Source organism: Fusarium odoratissimum (genome assembly GCF_000260195.1).
Source record: "Fusarium odoratissimum NRRL 54006 unplaced genomic scaffold supercont1.11, whole genome shotgun sequence".
In the NCBI taxonomy this organism is placed as follows: Eukaryota; Fungi; Ascomycota; class Sordariomycetes; order Hypocreales; family Nectriaceae; genus Fusarium; species Fusarium odoratissimum.
This window is the reverse complement of record NW_022158697.1, coordinates 1274163-1288413: the sequence shown is the minus strand read 5'-3', so window position 1 is coordinate 1288413 and position 14251 is coordinate 1274163. Positions and strand designations below refer to the sequence as shown.

Below are 14251 nucleotides of genomic sequence, written 5' to 3'. Positions count from 1 at the left end.
AGGGAGGAGGCTCACTAACCGAGGTTCCATCCCGCGGGTCAAATCACAGGCGGGGGCCCACCAAATCTGCCGAGACCGGTAGACTCGAACCTCGGCCCCGAACCGGTAGCGGACCGTTTAATCTTTGTCTAAGGTAAGGTACCTAGATAATCATGGACCGGCCCAGGAAGTACAACATCGCGATAGAATAGACATTTAGAGTGAGCTGTGTCTCTTCCTCTTCCCCATCCCGCACTTGAACAATATCTCCTATCTGTTCACAGCTCGTCCAAAATGGCTGCGCAATCAAAGCCTGAGATCTCCCCCTGGGGCCGCGCTGTCGCTGGAGCTACGGGTGCTGTTCTTGCGAACGCGCTGGTCTACCCCCTTGATATGTAAGTTGAATATTTCGACATGGTGTTTGTCTCGTACTATACATGAAAACTGACTCTCAAATAGTGTCAAGACTCGTCTTCAAGTTCAAGTCAAGCCCGATCCTTCCAAAGGCCCTTCCTCGTCCGACGAACCACACTACACCTCGACATGGGATGCCATCTCGCGTATTGTCGCCGATGATGGAATCAAGGGCCTCTATGCTGGCATGAATGGCTCTCTGATTGGTGTCGCCTCAACCAACTTTGCCTACTTCTACTGGTACACCATTGTCAGGACCCTATATTTCAAGTCTCGCAAGACAGACGTGCACCCGTCTACCGTGGTCGAACTCGCTTTGGGTGCTGTCGCCGGAGCCATTGCCCAGGTCTTTACCATTCCTGTTGCTGTTGTCACCACGCGCCAGCAGACGGCAAGCAAAAGCGACCGCAAAGGTCTCATAGACACCGCTCGTGAGGTCATTGATGGCCCAGATGGTATTTCAGGTCTCTGGCGCGGTCTGAAGGCCAGTCTCGTCCTTGTTGTCAACCCTGCCATCACTTATGGCGCATACGAGCGACTAAAGGACGTCCTCTACCCTGGCAAGACCAACCTGAGACCAGCCGAAGCATTCTGTAAGTTTCCATCAAGAATGATCTATCTGTACACGTGCATGTGCTAACTGTTGTTGGTAGTACTGGGTGCCATGTCTAAGGCGCTTGCAACCCTCGCTACTCAACCCCTTATCGTGGCCAAAGTTGGTCTCCAGTCCAAGCCTCCACCGGCCCGAAATGGCAAGCCCTTCACCAGTTTTGTTGAGGTGATGAAGTTCATCATTGAGCACGAAGGTGTACTGGGTCTTTTCAAGGGTATTGGACCACAGATCTTGAAGGGGCTCATCGTCCAAGGCATCCTTATGACCACAAAGGAGAGGTACGATCCACCCCTTGACACCCAATTACTCGCAGCGACTGACTTTGTTATGCAGGGTTGAGCTCATGTTCGTCCTTTTGATCCGATATATCAAGTCTATCCGCCTTCAGAAACTCAGCAAGACAGCTGAGAAGACAGCAGCTGCAGCCGCCGCACACAGCGTTGCGGCCAAACCCGTCACAACAGCATAGGTAGTGAACGGTTGATCCTTAGAAACAGCATCGGTGTTTGGGATAATGAAATTCTGCAATTTGGGAATAGAAACGGATTGGTGTTTTATGTTTGGACGTTTTGCGATAGTAATAAGCGCGCACTATTCCTCCTGATGATGGAAAACCTTCAACCTGCGTTGTAACCAATTATAGCATATAGCAATACAGACCATTAAACATTAAATCCAAAGAGTTGAATACTGGTGATAAGTTGGTGAACACCATGGCTGATGTTCCTCTGGCTTTCCTGACACCTTCTAGTGTCGACTCGGAGCAGAGACATGAGACAGCCAGCAGAATAAAAGGAGTTTTCCTATATGCCAGTAGCAGAGGATCATCTGCAAGTGTATCATGTCACTGACTGTTTTCTTCTCAACGTAAACCGCCATAAATGAACTCAACATCCATTTCGGTTTGTTGTACAGATACTAACACCAGTTTAGACCAGAGCAGTCAGTGATTCTGGCTCAGATCCAAGGTGGAGCTCAGCACGTGCAAGCCTGCCCTCCGCAGAATTATGTCAGCAAAAATGCCCCACAACGATTCCCTCTAGGGCTTGAGGCTGTAATCGCACACAATTCCAGCTTTCTCCTCGCAACTTCGTGATCCGTCTCCGTCGACACAGGGAATCAATCAGCAGCAATGGCGAGTACGTGCAACCTCAGAGAACACTTCAAGGGAGATTCATAGATCACTGACATTGTCTCAGAGTCAAAGAACAGCTCCCAGCACAACCAGTCGCGCAAGGCGCACAGGAACGGGTAATTATATCGAATTCCCCAACATTGTCGACTATCGCTGACTCCTGCGCAGTATCAAGAAGCCCAAGACTTCTCGTTACCCCTCTCTCAAGGGTACCGACCCCAAGTTCCGACGAAACCACCGACATGCTCTTCACGGCAACATGAAGGCCCTGGTACGAAACGCACCCACCGAATGAAGCGACATTTGTCCGCGCACGAAAACATCTGGCTAACAAGATCTACAGAAGGAGGCTAAGGAGGGCAAGCGCGAGACTGTCTAAGATATCGGCAAAGGAAAACGGAGGCGTCAATTTGGAGCATTCGCATTGCTCGGTTACGGCACACAAACGATAGAACTCACGCAAAATGAAACGATGGAAATACATACCATGCGGCCAGCCCGACGAGAAGATGGTGGATGTCGACAGGTCCCGTCCCGGCGTTCAACGTTTTGATGGCCCCGAGTAAAGCATGTTGCTTGGTTTCCATCCCAGGGACATGAGGTAGTAGACGGAAAAACTTCTACCTGAACTCCATACTACAAGGTCCAATATGCAGTGAATTTGTCCGTGACATGCTGTCCAGGCCCTAATCTGTTCCATGTATCGTTAGTCGAGTCGCTGACCTACCTATTCTTGTGACTCGCTAGTAGTGGTCATGTACCCTGAATTTTGAGCTGCACCATGCCCCCTGTTTCAAATGCTTTATCGCTGAACCTGTCGTTCGATCATTGCTAGAGAGTGTTTCTATTCATGTCTCAACCTTGTGATAGATCTATAGTACCCATCTCGTACCTTCTCATCGCCTCAATTGCCCACTATGTACCAGTAATCAGTATAGGTATACATCGTAGATAGTTCTTGTAAAAGAGGATTGGTTCCTAATTGAGCTATCTCCAACTTAACTAGACCTTTCCGGGAGACTCTACCTCCGTTTCGATCATGGCTACTGATAACCAAAACGTTTTGCCACTTCGAAACCCGAACAGCGCCTGAGGCAACAATGTTTATTGGCAAGGATTAATGGCCTTTTTCTGCTACCGATAGGCCCGTGAGCCCTTGGCGGGCGGGCACACACTCCCCGATTAGGTAAGCCCAGGGGCTGAGGCCTTCGTAGTAGGCTAGGTGCTAAGTTATCGGAACACGAAGGCATTCTCTTCTGCTTCCGATCATCCCTCTGTCCTTGACGAGCCAACCTCTAGAGGACGCCGGTCCTTTACTTCATACGTCGGCGGGATTTAATCAGGATTTCTGTGGCCTGCCTGGAAGCAGACTTCGTCCCTTCTTTGACTACCTGTACCTACCTAGGTGTCGTTTATACTGGTATGACGCCTCCCCTCTCTCCGCTGCTTCTGCTTTCTCCTTCTACGTCTTCCAAGACTGTCGTACCAGCTTGGAAGTCTTTTCAACAAAGGGGCTACCTACTGACATTGGTACTCGCAGCACTGTTCGTCGTTTGGCAGATAATGTTCTAAATTCCCTGCCTTGCTTCAAGTCTTAAGCTCCTTTGAGGTCAGCCGGTCACTGCAGGAGTCGAGAGACGATTCTTGTAACATCTTTGCTTGCCAACGTCACATTCTGCGCTCGTCGCTATTTACTACTACCAATAACCCGTTCGAAACCACCGACCCTCGATAATGCTCAACATGTCTGGAAACCACGTCATCGGAAACAGAAACAGCACGCCCGAGGCCAACAGCACCTCGACCTTGCGGCCACCGTCTTCTCGAGCCGTTGGTTCTGGCCATTCACTTCGCGCCTCGGCCGACATGGCGTCCCTAACTGGCCCTTCCCCCTCCAGCCGCATTCGACCTTCCTCCGATTTCTATGGGCAGGCTCAGCAGAACCTTGGCCCCAACAACGCCGAATCGGACTCTCAGGACAAGATTGCCCAGCAGTGGATTGCCGACATTGATCAGTACGAAACGACGCTGGAAGAGATGGCTGCTGCTACTCTGGACCAGGACTTCAAGGACGAGCTCAGTGCCATCGAGCAATGGTTCCGTGTCTTGAGCGAGGCTGAACGCACCGCCGCTTTGTATGCCCTCTTGCAGCAGACGACTCAGGTTCAGATTCGCTTTTTCATCCAGGTGCTCCAGCAAATGGGAAAGAATCATCCCATGTCAGGGGTTTTGTCCCCTGCCAGCTTCGACAAAGGTATGTTCGTTGGCAATGTAAGCTTTGATTCACCTCTAACGTACAGTTTTCCCAGACCCTATGTCGAACCGTCTCAGTGATGCAATGAACAAGCTCAACGTCGACTCTGCCCGTAATTCCATGGCCCGTAACTCGGTTATCGCCCCATCCAATAAGCGACATTCGGGACTCGACCCCTCTACCATCAGCGCCATGTTCCCTGATGCTGCGGCAGCCATTGCCACAGAGAAGGCCAAGTTCACTCAGCAGACTGGAAACCCGCCCTCCTCGAACCGCAACAGTGCCGCTTTGGATCATCGTTCGTCCATGGCTGCTCCGTCTATCAGTGCGCCCCAGGATAGCCGTGATGCTGGACCTGCTAGTTCTTCGCCTTGGAATAGTGGCGGGAACGCAGACTCTGGTAAGGCACCCTCTGCTCAGGCCCCTATGGGCCAGTTTGTACAGCCGACACCGTCTGGTGGACTTCGCTCTCCGCGTCCGCAATTGTCAAGCAACAATACGATCCAGCAAACGACTCTGACTGCCCCGGATAAGAATCCTGGGGACTTGCCTTTGCTTTCACCGTACAATGCTGGCAGCGGCAACTGGGCGTCAATGGTCAACACTCCTATGACCGGCACCTTCAACACAGCCAACACCGGAGGTAACCAGGCCGATATGGTTGCCAACGCCACTGCCATGAAACTCGCAGCTTTGTCGACAGTCAACAACCGATTCGCGTTGGACGACGTGCGCAAGTACCGCCGAACTAGGTCCAATGACGGCACGCCAGGACAGAATCCTGTCTCCGCTGGTCCACAGCCTGGAATCAACCTCCCAAACACGAACGTTGTCATGATCAATGAGCATGGTCAAGTCCTCAGTAGAGAACAGCTCATGGCTCTTCAGGCGCAGCAAAACCTTGGTTTGGGTGGCCAGCGCTCTCGTCCCAGCTCTCCTGGAATTGCCATGCAACCTGGAGTGCCTCATATGGCACCATTCACTTCACCGCAGAACAATGGATTCCTTAGTGCGTACGATGTGTCCTCGCCATTGATTACTGGCGGTATGCAACCGGTCAACTTGGGAGGCCTTGGGATGCCTGGTCACGAGGGCTACTTATCTGATCATTCGGACATGGTTCGTGGACGATCTCCTCGTGGGAGACGAGGCAGCTCCAAGCCTCCCGAGGACCCTACCGACCCAACCCTTCTGCAGGATATCCCCAGCTGGCTCCGCAGTCTTCGCCTTCACAAGTACACCGATAATCTCAAGGATATGAAGTGGACAGACCTTATCGAGTTGGACGACAAGGCCCTGGAAGAGCGTGGTGTCAACGCGCTCGGTGCACGCCGAAAGATGCTCAAGGTTTTTGAACAGGTCAAGGGTAAGCGCTTTCAAGCTAGAGTTGTTTGAGATCATGTACTAATGATGTCGCAGAAGCCAAGGCCGATGGAAAACTGGGCTAGAATCACCACAACCGGGCATGCCCATATATAGACCTGCGAAAATGGACGTTAAGTGGTTCAACTTTGCACACATTGTGTTGGACATGGGTTACAGCCCTGTTACAATTCTGTTACAGACTCGATTTAGTATTTTACACCAAGATGGAAGGTTGCTGAGGATCAAAATTAATAGTTCGAGTGCGTAAACTCATGAGTTTCCACGAGATCATGTTGTTGATAGTAACGTCTTGCCTTATTTTGCATATCCAAGGTTTATTCACCTCATCCTTGTCCAGATGGCTTCGTGATAATGATTTGTGCTTTCTATGACTCTTTTGGTCGGCAGCCACCTTGCATTTCTGCCATATTTTTGATCGACAGACCTTGATACATGGTCTTATTTTGCATCGATGACCCTTCCCCCATCTTGAAGTAATACGTTTCATTTGTAGGATTTGTATGAATGGAGCCTGCGGCATGTGATAGTAGGAGGCTCATTCAACAAATGAACTAAAGAGTCATCATTGTATGATGGCTACTGATTCATCACTCTCAAGTCGAATGGCATATCACGCCTGGGTAGGCAGACAGACAAAATAAGAATGCACACGTTATCATCCACGTGCTCTAGCATCTGTCGTTCCCCAAGATTGGTTCTGTGCGCTTGTTTCTGTCACGTGCTGACAGCCGTAGTACGCCACACTTTGGAGGGCGCCACAGCCATCCCATCTTTGTCAACGTCGCGACCTCTTCTAAGTTACTGACTAGCACCAGACACACCATCTTTGTCCAACAAGGTAATGTCCACATCGTAATAATTTGCTTCAAATCGAGAAGCAAACACGATGGAAAGGTCGGTATCACTTCTCGTTGGAGACATGAATATACTGATTGAAAGCAGGCAACAAGACAACGCCTCAGATGCAGACTCTGACTTGGAGGAGCTGGAGGGAGATATCGCAAAGTTAGACGAGACTGTTCGAACCTTTTTGGCAGATCAACGGGGTGAGAATGATGCCTCACCTGCGGCCCGTGGCCTCCTGCGAGGAAAAGGAGCACGAGGTCCACGGAAAGCAGCAAAACCTCGAGGAGACATTACAGCACGACTATCCAAAGTAAACCAAGCTTTCCTGAGTGGCGACTACTCATTAGCACTGGATCTTGTTTTTGAAGTCATCAGAATCAATGCTGAAACGCACCAAGCATGGACGACTCTATCATCGATTTTCCGTGAGCAAGGTGACATGGGCAAATCGTTATCAGCGATGGTTTATGCTGCTCATCTCCGCCCAAAGGATGTGAACGGCTGGCTTCAGTGCGCATCATTCGCACTTGAGAACGTTGCAGATGACGAAGCCGGAAATCTCAACACCGCAAGACTTTGCTATTCTGCGGCGCTGCGAGCCGATCACACGAATATCGATGCTCGCTTGGGCAAAGGTTTGGTTTGTCACAGACAGGGCCATCTTGCAGCCGCCATCTCCGACTACAAAGTTGTTCTGGAGCATCGACCCTACGACCTTGAAATCGTCAGAAAACTTGCTGAGGCTTGTGTTGACAATAAACAAGCCGAGGCCGCTGTTCCGAGCGCAATCGCAGCCTATAAACGATTCTTTGATCATGAAAGGACGAAGCCGCAGATGGAGATCACGGAAGCTCCATGGCATGATATTGGAATTTACGTGGAACTTTTTGCATCGACAGGACGTTATCAAGAAGCTATACAAGAATCCAAGTCACTCTCTCGATGGCTACTGGGTCGAGAGGCAGAAGACTACTGGGACCAATGGACTTCTGACGATCGCGAATGGGACTTGGACGACGAACGACGGGCTGCTGTCCCGAATTTCACTGCAGGTGTTTGGAGTCCTGACACCTATGGCCAGTCGTTTCCTTGGGACCTGCGTGCTCGATTGGCAATATACAGGTTTCGGCTGGGTGACGAGGACGAGGCAATGGTAAGGTCCAACTTAATTCTGACGATTATGGCTAACCTTTGGTAACAGAGGCATCTGCTGTGGTTTGAGCCGGAATCGATTCTCACGAGAGAATTTGCTGGCGATTTTCCCTTTCTAACGTTCGACCTGGCTGAAGAGTTGGCCCATCGTGGCCATACACCATTGGCAATTTCATACTATCAGATACTCCGCGATTTACCTGGTGATGCTGATGCAACCATTCTTTTACAACTGGGACGATGCTATTCGGCAGTTGGAGAAACGGCCACAGCTGAGGAGTATTTTCTCGCTGCCATTGACGCTGATGAAGACAACATTGACGCCCGTATCGAACTGGCTAACATGTACGAGAAGGCTAGAGAGGAGGAAGAAGCTCTCATCCTAGCAGCCGAGGCAATGGCCCTCCGACAAGCTCGAGATCAAAACCTAGAAGGCCATCAAGACTCTATCACAGACCTAGAGCAGCCAAGTCGTCGGGCTCCGCGACGAGCCCAGGCAGTTCCTCGAAGAACAGATGCATTTGGAAAGCGGCTTATTCCACGACGATATCGACCAAAACGACTAGCCGGTGCTGATAAACGCCGACAAGAGGAGCAAGCTCGTGCCATGAAGCTGACTGAACAGTACGAGATTGTGCAAGATCTGCGTAAAAAGATCAAAGAAGGGCAACACAACCTGATTCCAACTTGGATGGCTTCGTCGAAGGAGCTTGTGGACGAGTTTCGATCGATCAAGAAATTCTACACCTGGGATAAGTATTTGCACTTCCTGGGGCCGAAGAACCATTTGCAACAGCAGGAAGCCGATAAACCGCAAAACGAGCTTTCACAGATGTACGAGAGACTTGCCAGGAGTGAGTTTCACTCGTTCGATTCGTCAAATGTTTTATATGCTAACATGAATTTCAAAAGCCCTTGCTCCACAGCCAGGAAGCGAAGGCCGAGACGACGGGACCTCAAAGCCCGATGCCCACCAAGGAATTTCCTTCAACAACTGGCTTGACTTGTTTTTGGATTACGCTATTGGCCTGGCTATTGCTCACCGACGCGACGAAGCATATCAAGTGTGCGAAGCTGCCCGAGATTCGACTGCTTTTCAAGCCCCAGAGCATGGCTTTATGATTCATGTGGCATGGAGCGGTGAGTTAAGCAGTCATGACATTGTTGATTTGAGTTACTGATTGAGCCAGTCTGCGCCATTTATACGAGCGATGAGGAGAAGTGTATCGCGACAGCTCGCCAATTGATGAGAGACGGTGCCACGTCTGATTCATATCGAATGTTCGCCTTACTATCCAACCTATGTCAATCTCCTGTATCCTGGTATACGTCAGGGCCTGCACAGAAGTACATTCTCCGACAGATCAAGGCTATGGACGAGGCTTACACCGGCGATGAGACCAATTCCGAAAGGAGAGAGAACGGGGAGACAGTTCTTGATGCATGTGTCCTTATGCTTTATGGCCACATTCTTTTTACGTCGACAAGCTACACATACGCATTAGGTAGGAGAACCATCTCTTTCGTCATTGTGAAGTTGCTTACTCCTAGATTCAGGCTACTTTTTACGATCGCTGGCCCTGGACCCTGAGAATCCCATGGTGAATCTGAGTCTAGGACTGGCATATGTTCACTATGGCCTCAAGCGACAATCGACCAACCGCCAATACCTGCTACTGCAAGGCCAGACCTACTTGTCGCGATATGTTGAGCTGGGACAGCCAGGAGCCACGGAGAGAGGGACTTGGACCAAGGCCGAGGCATACTACAATCTTGGTCGCCTCTACCAGCTCTTGGGCGTTAATTATCTGGCCCATGACTATTACTCAAGAGCAAAGAAGGCGTGTCGTGGATCTCATGGGCATGGCGAGGCAAAAGGTCTTGAGGTTATGGTCCTGAGTAATGAGTTAATATCTCTAATCATAAACCAGAATAGTATTAAAGCCCTTACTTTATTAAAGGCAAAGGTTAAACTTTAATAATAATTAATATTATTATTAACTAAGATAATATAATAGCAGCCTAGTTATTATATAGAATTAAACTTATCTTTAAGTAAATTAAGTAATTTTAATAATATTCTTATAATTTTTTAAAAAAAGAATTTTATAATAAGGTTTTATTTTTATTTTATTTATTTTAAGTTTTTATTATATTAGCCTTACTTCTTATTTTATTTAATTTCTTAATAAGCAGGCTAGTTAGTTATTAATTAAGTAATATTATAAAATAAATATAGTTTTAAATAGGAAAACTAGTTTATATTAGGTTTATATTTATAAGTAATATAAGGTATTAATACTAAGTAGGTTAATATAATAAATAGGGTTTTAAATAAGGAAACTAGTTTATATTAGGTTTATATTTATAAATAATATAAGATATTAAACTAAGTAGGTTATTATATCTCTTAATAATTAAGTAATACTTATAATAAAGATAATTTTAAACAGGGAAATTAATTTATATTAGGTTTATATTTATAGTTTATATAAGGCGTTAATACTAAGCAGGTTAGTTATTATATCTCTTAATAATTAAGTAATACTTATTAGGCTTATTAATATAAAGAAGTCTTATTAATAACTAGTAAGCTAAGTTTTATCTAAGTTATTATAACCTTAGCAGTTATATTATATATACCTTATAAAAACTTATATAAGGCATTAGCCCCTTAATGGGTATAAATTAATAAGAGCTAGATTACCTTATAAATAGGATTATAATATTCTAGGAACTCTTATAATCTAGGATTATTATAATCTAATTACCTTAGTAATCCTTATAGATTACCTTTAGTATATAAATTATATTTATTAGTATTTTATAAACTCTAGCTTATTAGCTATTAATAAGACTTCTTTATATTAATAAGCCTAATAAGTATTATTTAATTATTAAAAGATATAATAATTAACCTACTTAGTATTAATGCCTTATATTATTTATAAATATAAACCTAATATAAATTAATTTCCCTATTTAAAACTACCTTTATTATATATTAATAGCTCTTATTTAAAATATATTATATTAAATAACTAAGTAATATTATATTATTAATATATCTAATACTATAAATACTAATATTAATAATAATTTAATACCTTCTTATAATAAAGGACTACCTAATATAATTAAACTAATTATAGAAATTATTATATTATATAATATAATTAATTACCTATAAACCTAGGTAAATAAATAAGTAGCTATAGCCCTTAACCTAGCACTTACTATCTATATAAGATAAGATCTAGGTAAATTACTTAAATTACCTAAGCTAAAACCCTTTAGAGGATAGATAATAGATATAATACCCTTTCTTACTAGGATAAAAATATACTTTAGCTTATTCCTAACTAAACTATTTAATATTAAAGCTAGGGTACTTTTTATAATACTATTAATCTAAGGTAATATATAAGATTAGTTTAAACCTATCCTTAGGGATTTTCTAGAAAATAAAGATAATAAAGCTATTTAAGACTAAGAAATAATTAATATCTTTATAAACTAAGATAATTTTAAAATTACTTTTAAAAATAATTTTAAAGTAATTAATAAGGAATAATAAGTAGTAGTAGATATTATAAAGATTTAATAAGATAAATCTTATATAGCTTATTCTATAAAATTTAAGTAACTTATAGCTAAGACTTAATAAGATAATAATACCCTTATAAAGATCTATTATAGAGGATTAAAAGAAGAAATTAAGGATAAATTATATAAGGTAAATAGACCTAAAACCCTAAATAAGTATATAACTATAGTAATTAAAATAAATAAATAATAATATAAATATAAAAGAGAGAAAGCTATTAAATTAAGGAAAGAAAAAAGAAATAACTTTAACTTATACTATCTTAATTAAGGATAAAATAATAACTATAGTAACTCTTAAAACTAAGGCCTATAATAAGGTAACTACTAGGTTAATACTATATCTAAAATATAACTAGGACTTATAATACTTAGAGTTATATAATAAGGGAATAAGAGACTTAGAAAGCCCTAAGATATATCTAAAATAAAATACTATAACTATAATTAGTTTAAATATATAATATATAAATACCTTAAATTATATAAACTATAAAACCTAAACTAAGGTAAGTAAACCTTAGGACTAATTAAATAATAAGACCCCTAAATAATTATTTATACCTAAATACTAAGGATAACCTAGAGTAGTTATAAAGTAATCCTTAATAATATAATTAAATTTATAGAATTAGAGCCTAAGTTTTAACTAGGAAGATAACTTAAGGTATTAACTAAAGAAAAAAAAGAATAATAAAGGGTTAAAAGAAATAAAATAAACTACTAATATTACTATAAATATATATAAGACCTAGAAAAGAAAGTATATAAATAATAAAAATAATAAGAAAGATAATAAAAAAAAAAAGATATAAAAAAGAATAACCTTAGAAAACCCTAAGTCCTTAGAGTTATTAGAAGTAGGTATAAGACTACTAGCCTAAAGGAAATAAAGAAACTAAAGTAAATCTTATACCTAGATAACTTAATTAAGGAGCTATAAGACCTATTTCTTACCTATATAGAAGCTATAAAAAAAGGTATTATAACTAAGGGTAAAGGAAAATATACTAAAGATATAAGAAGTATTAAATTTAAGGAATAATAAGTAGCCTATTACTAGTTAAAGAAAGATAGGTAAGAAAATAACCTTATATACTAAGCTAAAGAAAATACTTAATACTAAGAAAACTACTAAAAATAAAAACTTAGAGAACCTTAAATCCTTAGAGTTATTAGGAAAGGAAAAATAATTACCCCTAATATAAATAAATAAGCCTAATTATCTTAGATAATAGATAATATCCTTATTAAAACTAGACTTTAGGATAAAAAAGAAATATAAAAAAAAGAAATTAAAGCTAGAAATAGTATCTAATAAAAATAATATAGAAACTCCTAATTAATAGGATATAAAGGAAAAGTAATATAAATAATTATATAATACTTCTGCCTTAAAGATAAATAAATTATAAAGAAATAAATAAAAGAATACTAATTAAAGTATAATAAATTTAGAATAAGGATATATAAGATATAAGAAGACTTCTATATATAAGGAGCCAGGGAATATAAAGATACTAAAGGAGGAAATAAGATTTATATTAAGGTATATTATATTAATAATATACTTAACCCCTTATATAAGGAACCTGCTTTTAATACTAAGGATAATATATAAATTATACTAATATACCTTTAATATAATAAAATATCTTAGGTATTATATAGGAACTATTAGTATAAAAGATATAAGTAAGAAAAAATAAATAATAACTATTTTCTAGTAATAATACCTAGTATATTAAATAATAAACCTTACCTAGAATATAAAATAAAAGGATACCTAATATATATATAATATAATAACCTTAGAGTAGCAGAATTATACTTTAATATACCCTATTACTAATAGATTTATAAGACTAAGGACCTCTTAGAAGGAATTAAGTAGTTATAATAAATAATTAAAAAAGCAAAAAAAGAGTTTAAAGAAATAACTTAAGGAAAATATACTTATAAGATAAATAAAATCTAAGAATAAAAAAGAAAGTACTAAGAATAAGTTAATAATAGATAATATAACTATCTAATAAAGAAGTAAATTAATAATAAATAAATTAACTACCTAATAAAATGGCTAACTATAAGTAATATAAACTTAGAAGCTATTAAGGAACTATAAGTATAATAGGAAATAAATAGGTTATACCTATATAATAATAAAGAATATATTACCTAAGTAACCTCATATTATATATAAGATATAGAACTAAAGAAATACCTATAATAATAACTATATAATAAAGAGTTTACTGCCTAATAGTATATTAGCTATAAAGAACTTAAATAAGAGCAGGAAGCTTATAAATAGTAAAGAAAAGATATTTATAAAGCAGAGAAAAAATACTAAGAAAATAAAATAAAGGAAATAGCTTTAGAAGATAAATTAAGTAATAATAAATATAATTTAAGAGATAATATAAAATATTATATAAGAATTAAAAATAATAATAAAGACTATAAACTAATATATTTTAATAGCTTAGGAAAAGTAATATACTTTTTATAAAAACTAAGCTATAGAAAAGCAAAGAATAAGAATAAGAATAACTTAGACTAATAAATACCTTAGGAGTTATATAAGATAATAAGCTAGATTACCTAGTATTAAAAGTTTAAATTAAGGGGAGATAGCTAAATACTTAGATTAACTATAGAGCTAAAAAGAACTTTATTAATTTAAAAATAGTTATAAAGCTTAAAATACTATAAAGAAAGAAGTAATTATCTTATCTAATAATTAATATAGAAGGATAACTCTTTAATTATAATAATAGTATTATAAACTAAGAGGTTAATTACCTTAAGGTCTTTATATAAGGAAGAAATTAAGGGGTAAACTTTAATATTATACTATTAGGAT

At 40.3% G+C, this 14251-nt stretch overlaps 4 protein-coding genes across 8 annotated transcripts; all 4 read left to right on the top strand.

The window, feature by feature from the left end:
- The first annotated feature begins 30 nt into the window (after window positions 1-30).
- Window positions 31-1784, top strand: FOIG_07899 (uncharacterized protein). Its single transcript, XM_031207623.1, has 4 exons — window positions 31-374; window positions 439-986; window positions 1047-1284; window positions 1340-1784. The coding sequence occupies exons 1-4, from the start codon at window positions 274-276 to the stop codon at window positions 1473-1475; spliced, it is 1023 nt and encodes a 340-aa protein (XP_031063156.1). The 5' UTR covers window positions 31-273; the 3' UTR covers window positions 1476-1784.
- A 218-nt stretch (window positions 1785-2002) lies between these two features.
- FOIG_07898 (60S ribosomal protein L29) lies at window positions 2003-3219 on the top strand. Its single transcript, XM_031207622.1, has 4 exons — window positions 2003-2145; window positions 2206-2257; window positions 2310-2412; window positions 2485-3219. Exons 1-4 carry the CDS (start codon window positions 2139-2141, stop codon window positions 2518-2520), a joined length of 198 nt encoding a protein of 65 aa, XP_031063155.1. The 5' UTR covers window positions 2003-2138; the 3' UTR covers window positions 2521-3219.
- Window positions 3220-3338: 119 nt separating this feature from the next.
- On the top strand, window positions 3339-6442 carry FOIG_07897 (protein VTS1). Of its 3 annotated transcripts, XM_031207621.1 has the most exons (4): window positions 3339-3561; window positions 3682-4395; window positions 4451-5761; window positions 5815-6442. In XM_031207621.1, the coding sequence occupies exons 2-4, from the start codon at window positions 3876-3878 to the stop codon at window positions 5841-5843; spliced, it is 1860 nt and encodes a 619-aa protein (XP_031063154.1). In that variant the 5' UTR covers window positions 3339-3561; window positions 3682-3875; the 3' UTR covers window positions 5844-6442. The 3 variants fall into 3 exon arrangements, with proteins under 3 accessions (XP_031063154.1, XP_031063153.1, XP_031063152.1); XM_031207620.1 differs by having other exon boundaries at window positions 4451-6442; XM_031207619.1 differs by having other exon boundaries at window positions 3339-4395.
- Window positions 6443-6560: 118 nt separating this feature from the next.
- On the top strand, window positions 6561-9806 carry FOIG_07896 (uncharacterized protein). 3 transcript variants are annotated; one of them, XM_031207617.1, is made up of 7 exons: window positions 6561-6675; window positions 6724-7780; window positions 7829-8633; window positions 8692-8919; window positions 8970-9126; window positions 9179-9284; window positions 9337-9806. In XM_031207617.1, the coding sequence occupies exons 1-6, from the start codon at window positions 6668-6670 to the stop codon at window positions 9282-9284; spliced, it is 2361 nt and encodes a 786-aa protein (XP_031063150.1). In that variant the 5' UTR covers window positions 6561-6667; the 3' UTR covers window positions 9337-9806. The 3 variants fall into 3 exon arrangements, with proteins under 3 accessions (XP_031063150.1, XP_031063149.1, XP_031063151.1); XM_031207616.1 differs by having other exon boundaries at window positions 8970-9284; XM_031207618.1 differs by having other exon boundaries at window positions 8692-9284.
- Window positions 9807-14251: the final 4445 nt, after the last annotated feature.

What these genes read in the sequence shown, in the direction of transcription:
- FOIG_07896 (XM_031207616.1), top strand. An exon ending in GTGACGAGGACGAGGCAATG is followed by an intron (nt 7,781 to 7,828) that starts GTAAGGTCCAAC and finishes CTTTGGTAACAG; the next exon opens with AGGCATCTGCTGTGGTTTGA. An exon ending in AAGCTACACATACGCATTAG is followed by an intron (nt 9,285 to 9,336) that starts GTAGGAGAACCA and finishes TCCTAGATTCAG; the next exon opens with GCTACTTTTTACGATCGCTG.
- FOIG_07897 (XM_031207621.1), top strand. Translation starts at nt 3,876, where the DNA reads ATGCTCAACATGTCTGGAAACCACGTCATCGGAAACAGAAACAGCACG. An exon ending in CCCTGCCAGCTTCGACAAAG is followed by an intron (nt 4,396 to 4,450) that starts GTATGTTCGTTG and finishes CAGTTTTCCCAG; the next exon opens with ACCCTATGTCGAACCGTCTC. An exon ending in GGTTTTTGAACAGGTCAAGG is followed by an intron (nt 5,762 to 5,814) that starts GTAAGCGCTTTC and finishes ATGATGTCGCAG; the next exon opens with AAGCCAAGGCCGATGGAAAA.
- FOIG_07898 (XM_031207622.1), top strand. An exon ending in CGCAAGGCGCACAGGAACGG is followed by an intron (nt 2,258 to 2,309) that starts GTAATTATATCG and finishes ACTCCTGCGCAG; the next exon opens with TATCAAGAAGCCCAAGACTT. An exon ending in ACGGCAACATGAAGGCCCTG is followed by an intron (nt 2,413 to 2,484) that starts GTACGAAACGCA and finishes CAAGATCTACAG; the next exon opens with AAGGAGGCTAAGGAGGGCAA.
- FOIG_07899 (XM_031207623.1), top strand. Translation starts at nt 274, where the DNA reads ATGGCTGCGCAATCAAAGCCTGAGATCTCCCCCTGGGGCCGCGCTGTC. An exon ending in GAGACCAGCCGAAGCATTCT is followed by an intron (nt 987 to 1,046) that starts GTAAGTTTCCAT and finishes TGTTGTTGGTAG; the next exon opens with TACTGGGTGCCATGTCTAAG. An exon ending in CTTATGACCACAAAGGAGAG is followed by an intron (nt 1,285 to 1,339) that starts GTACGATCCACC and finishes TTTGTTATGCAG; the next exon opens with GGTTGAGCTCATGTTCGTCC.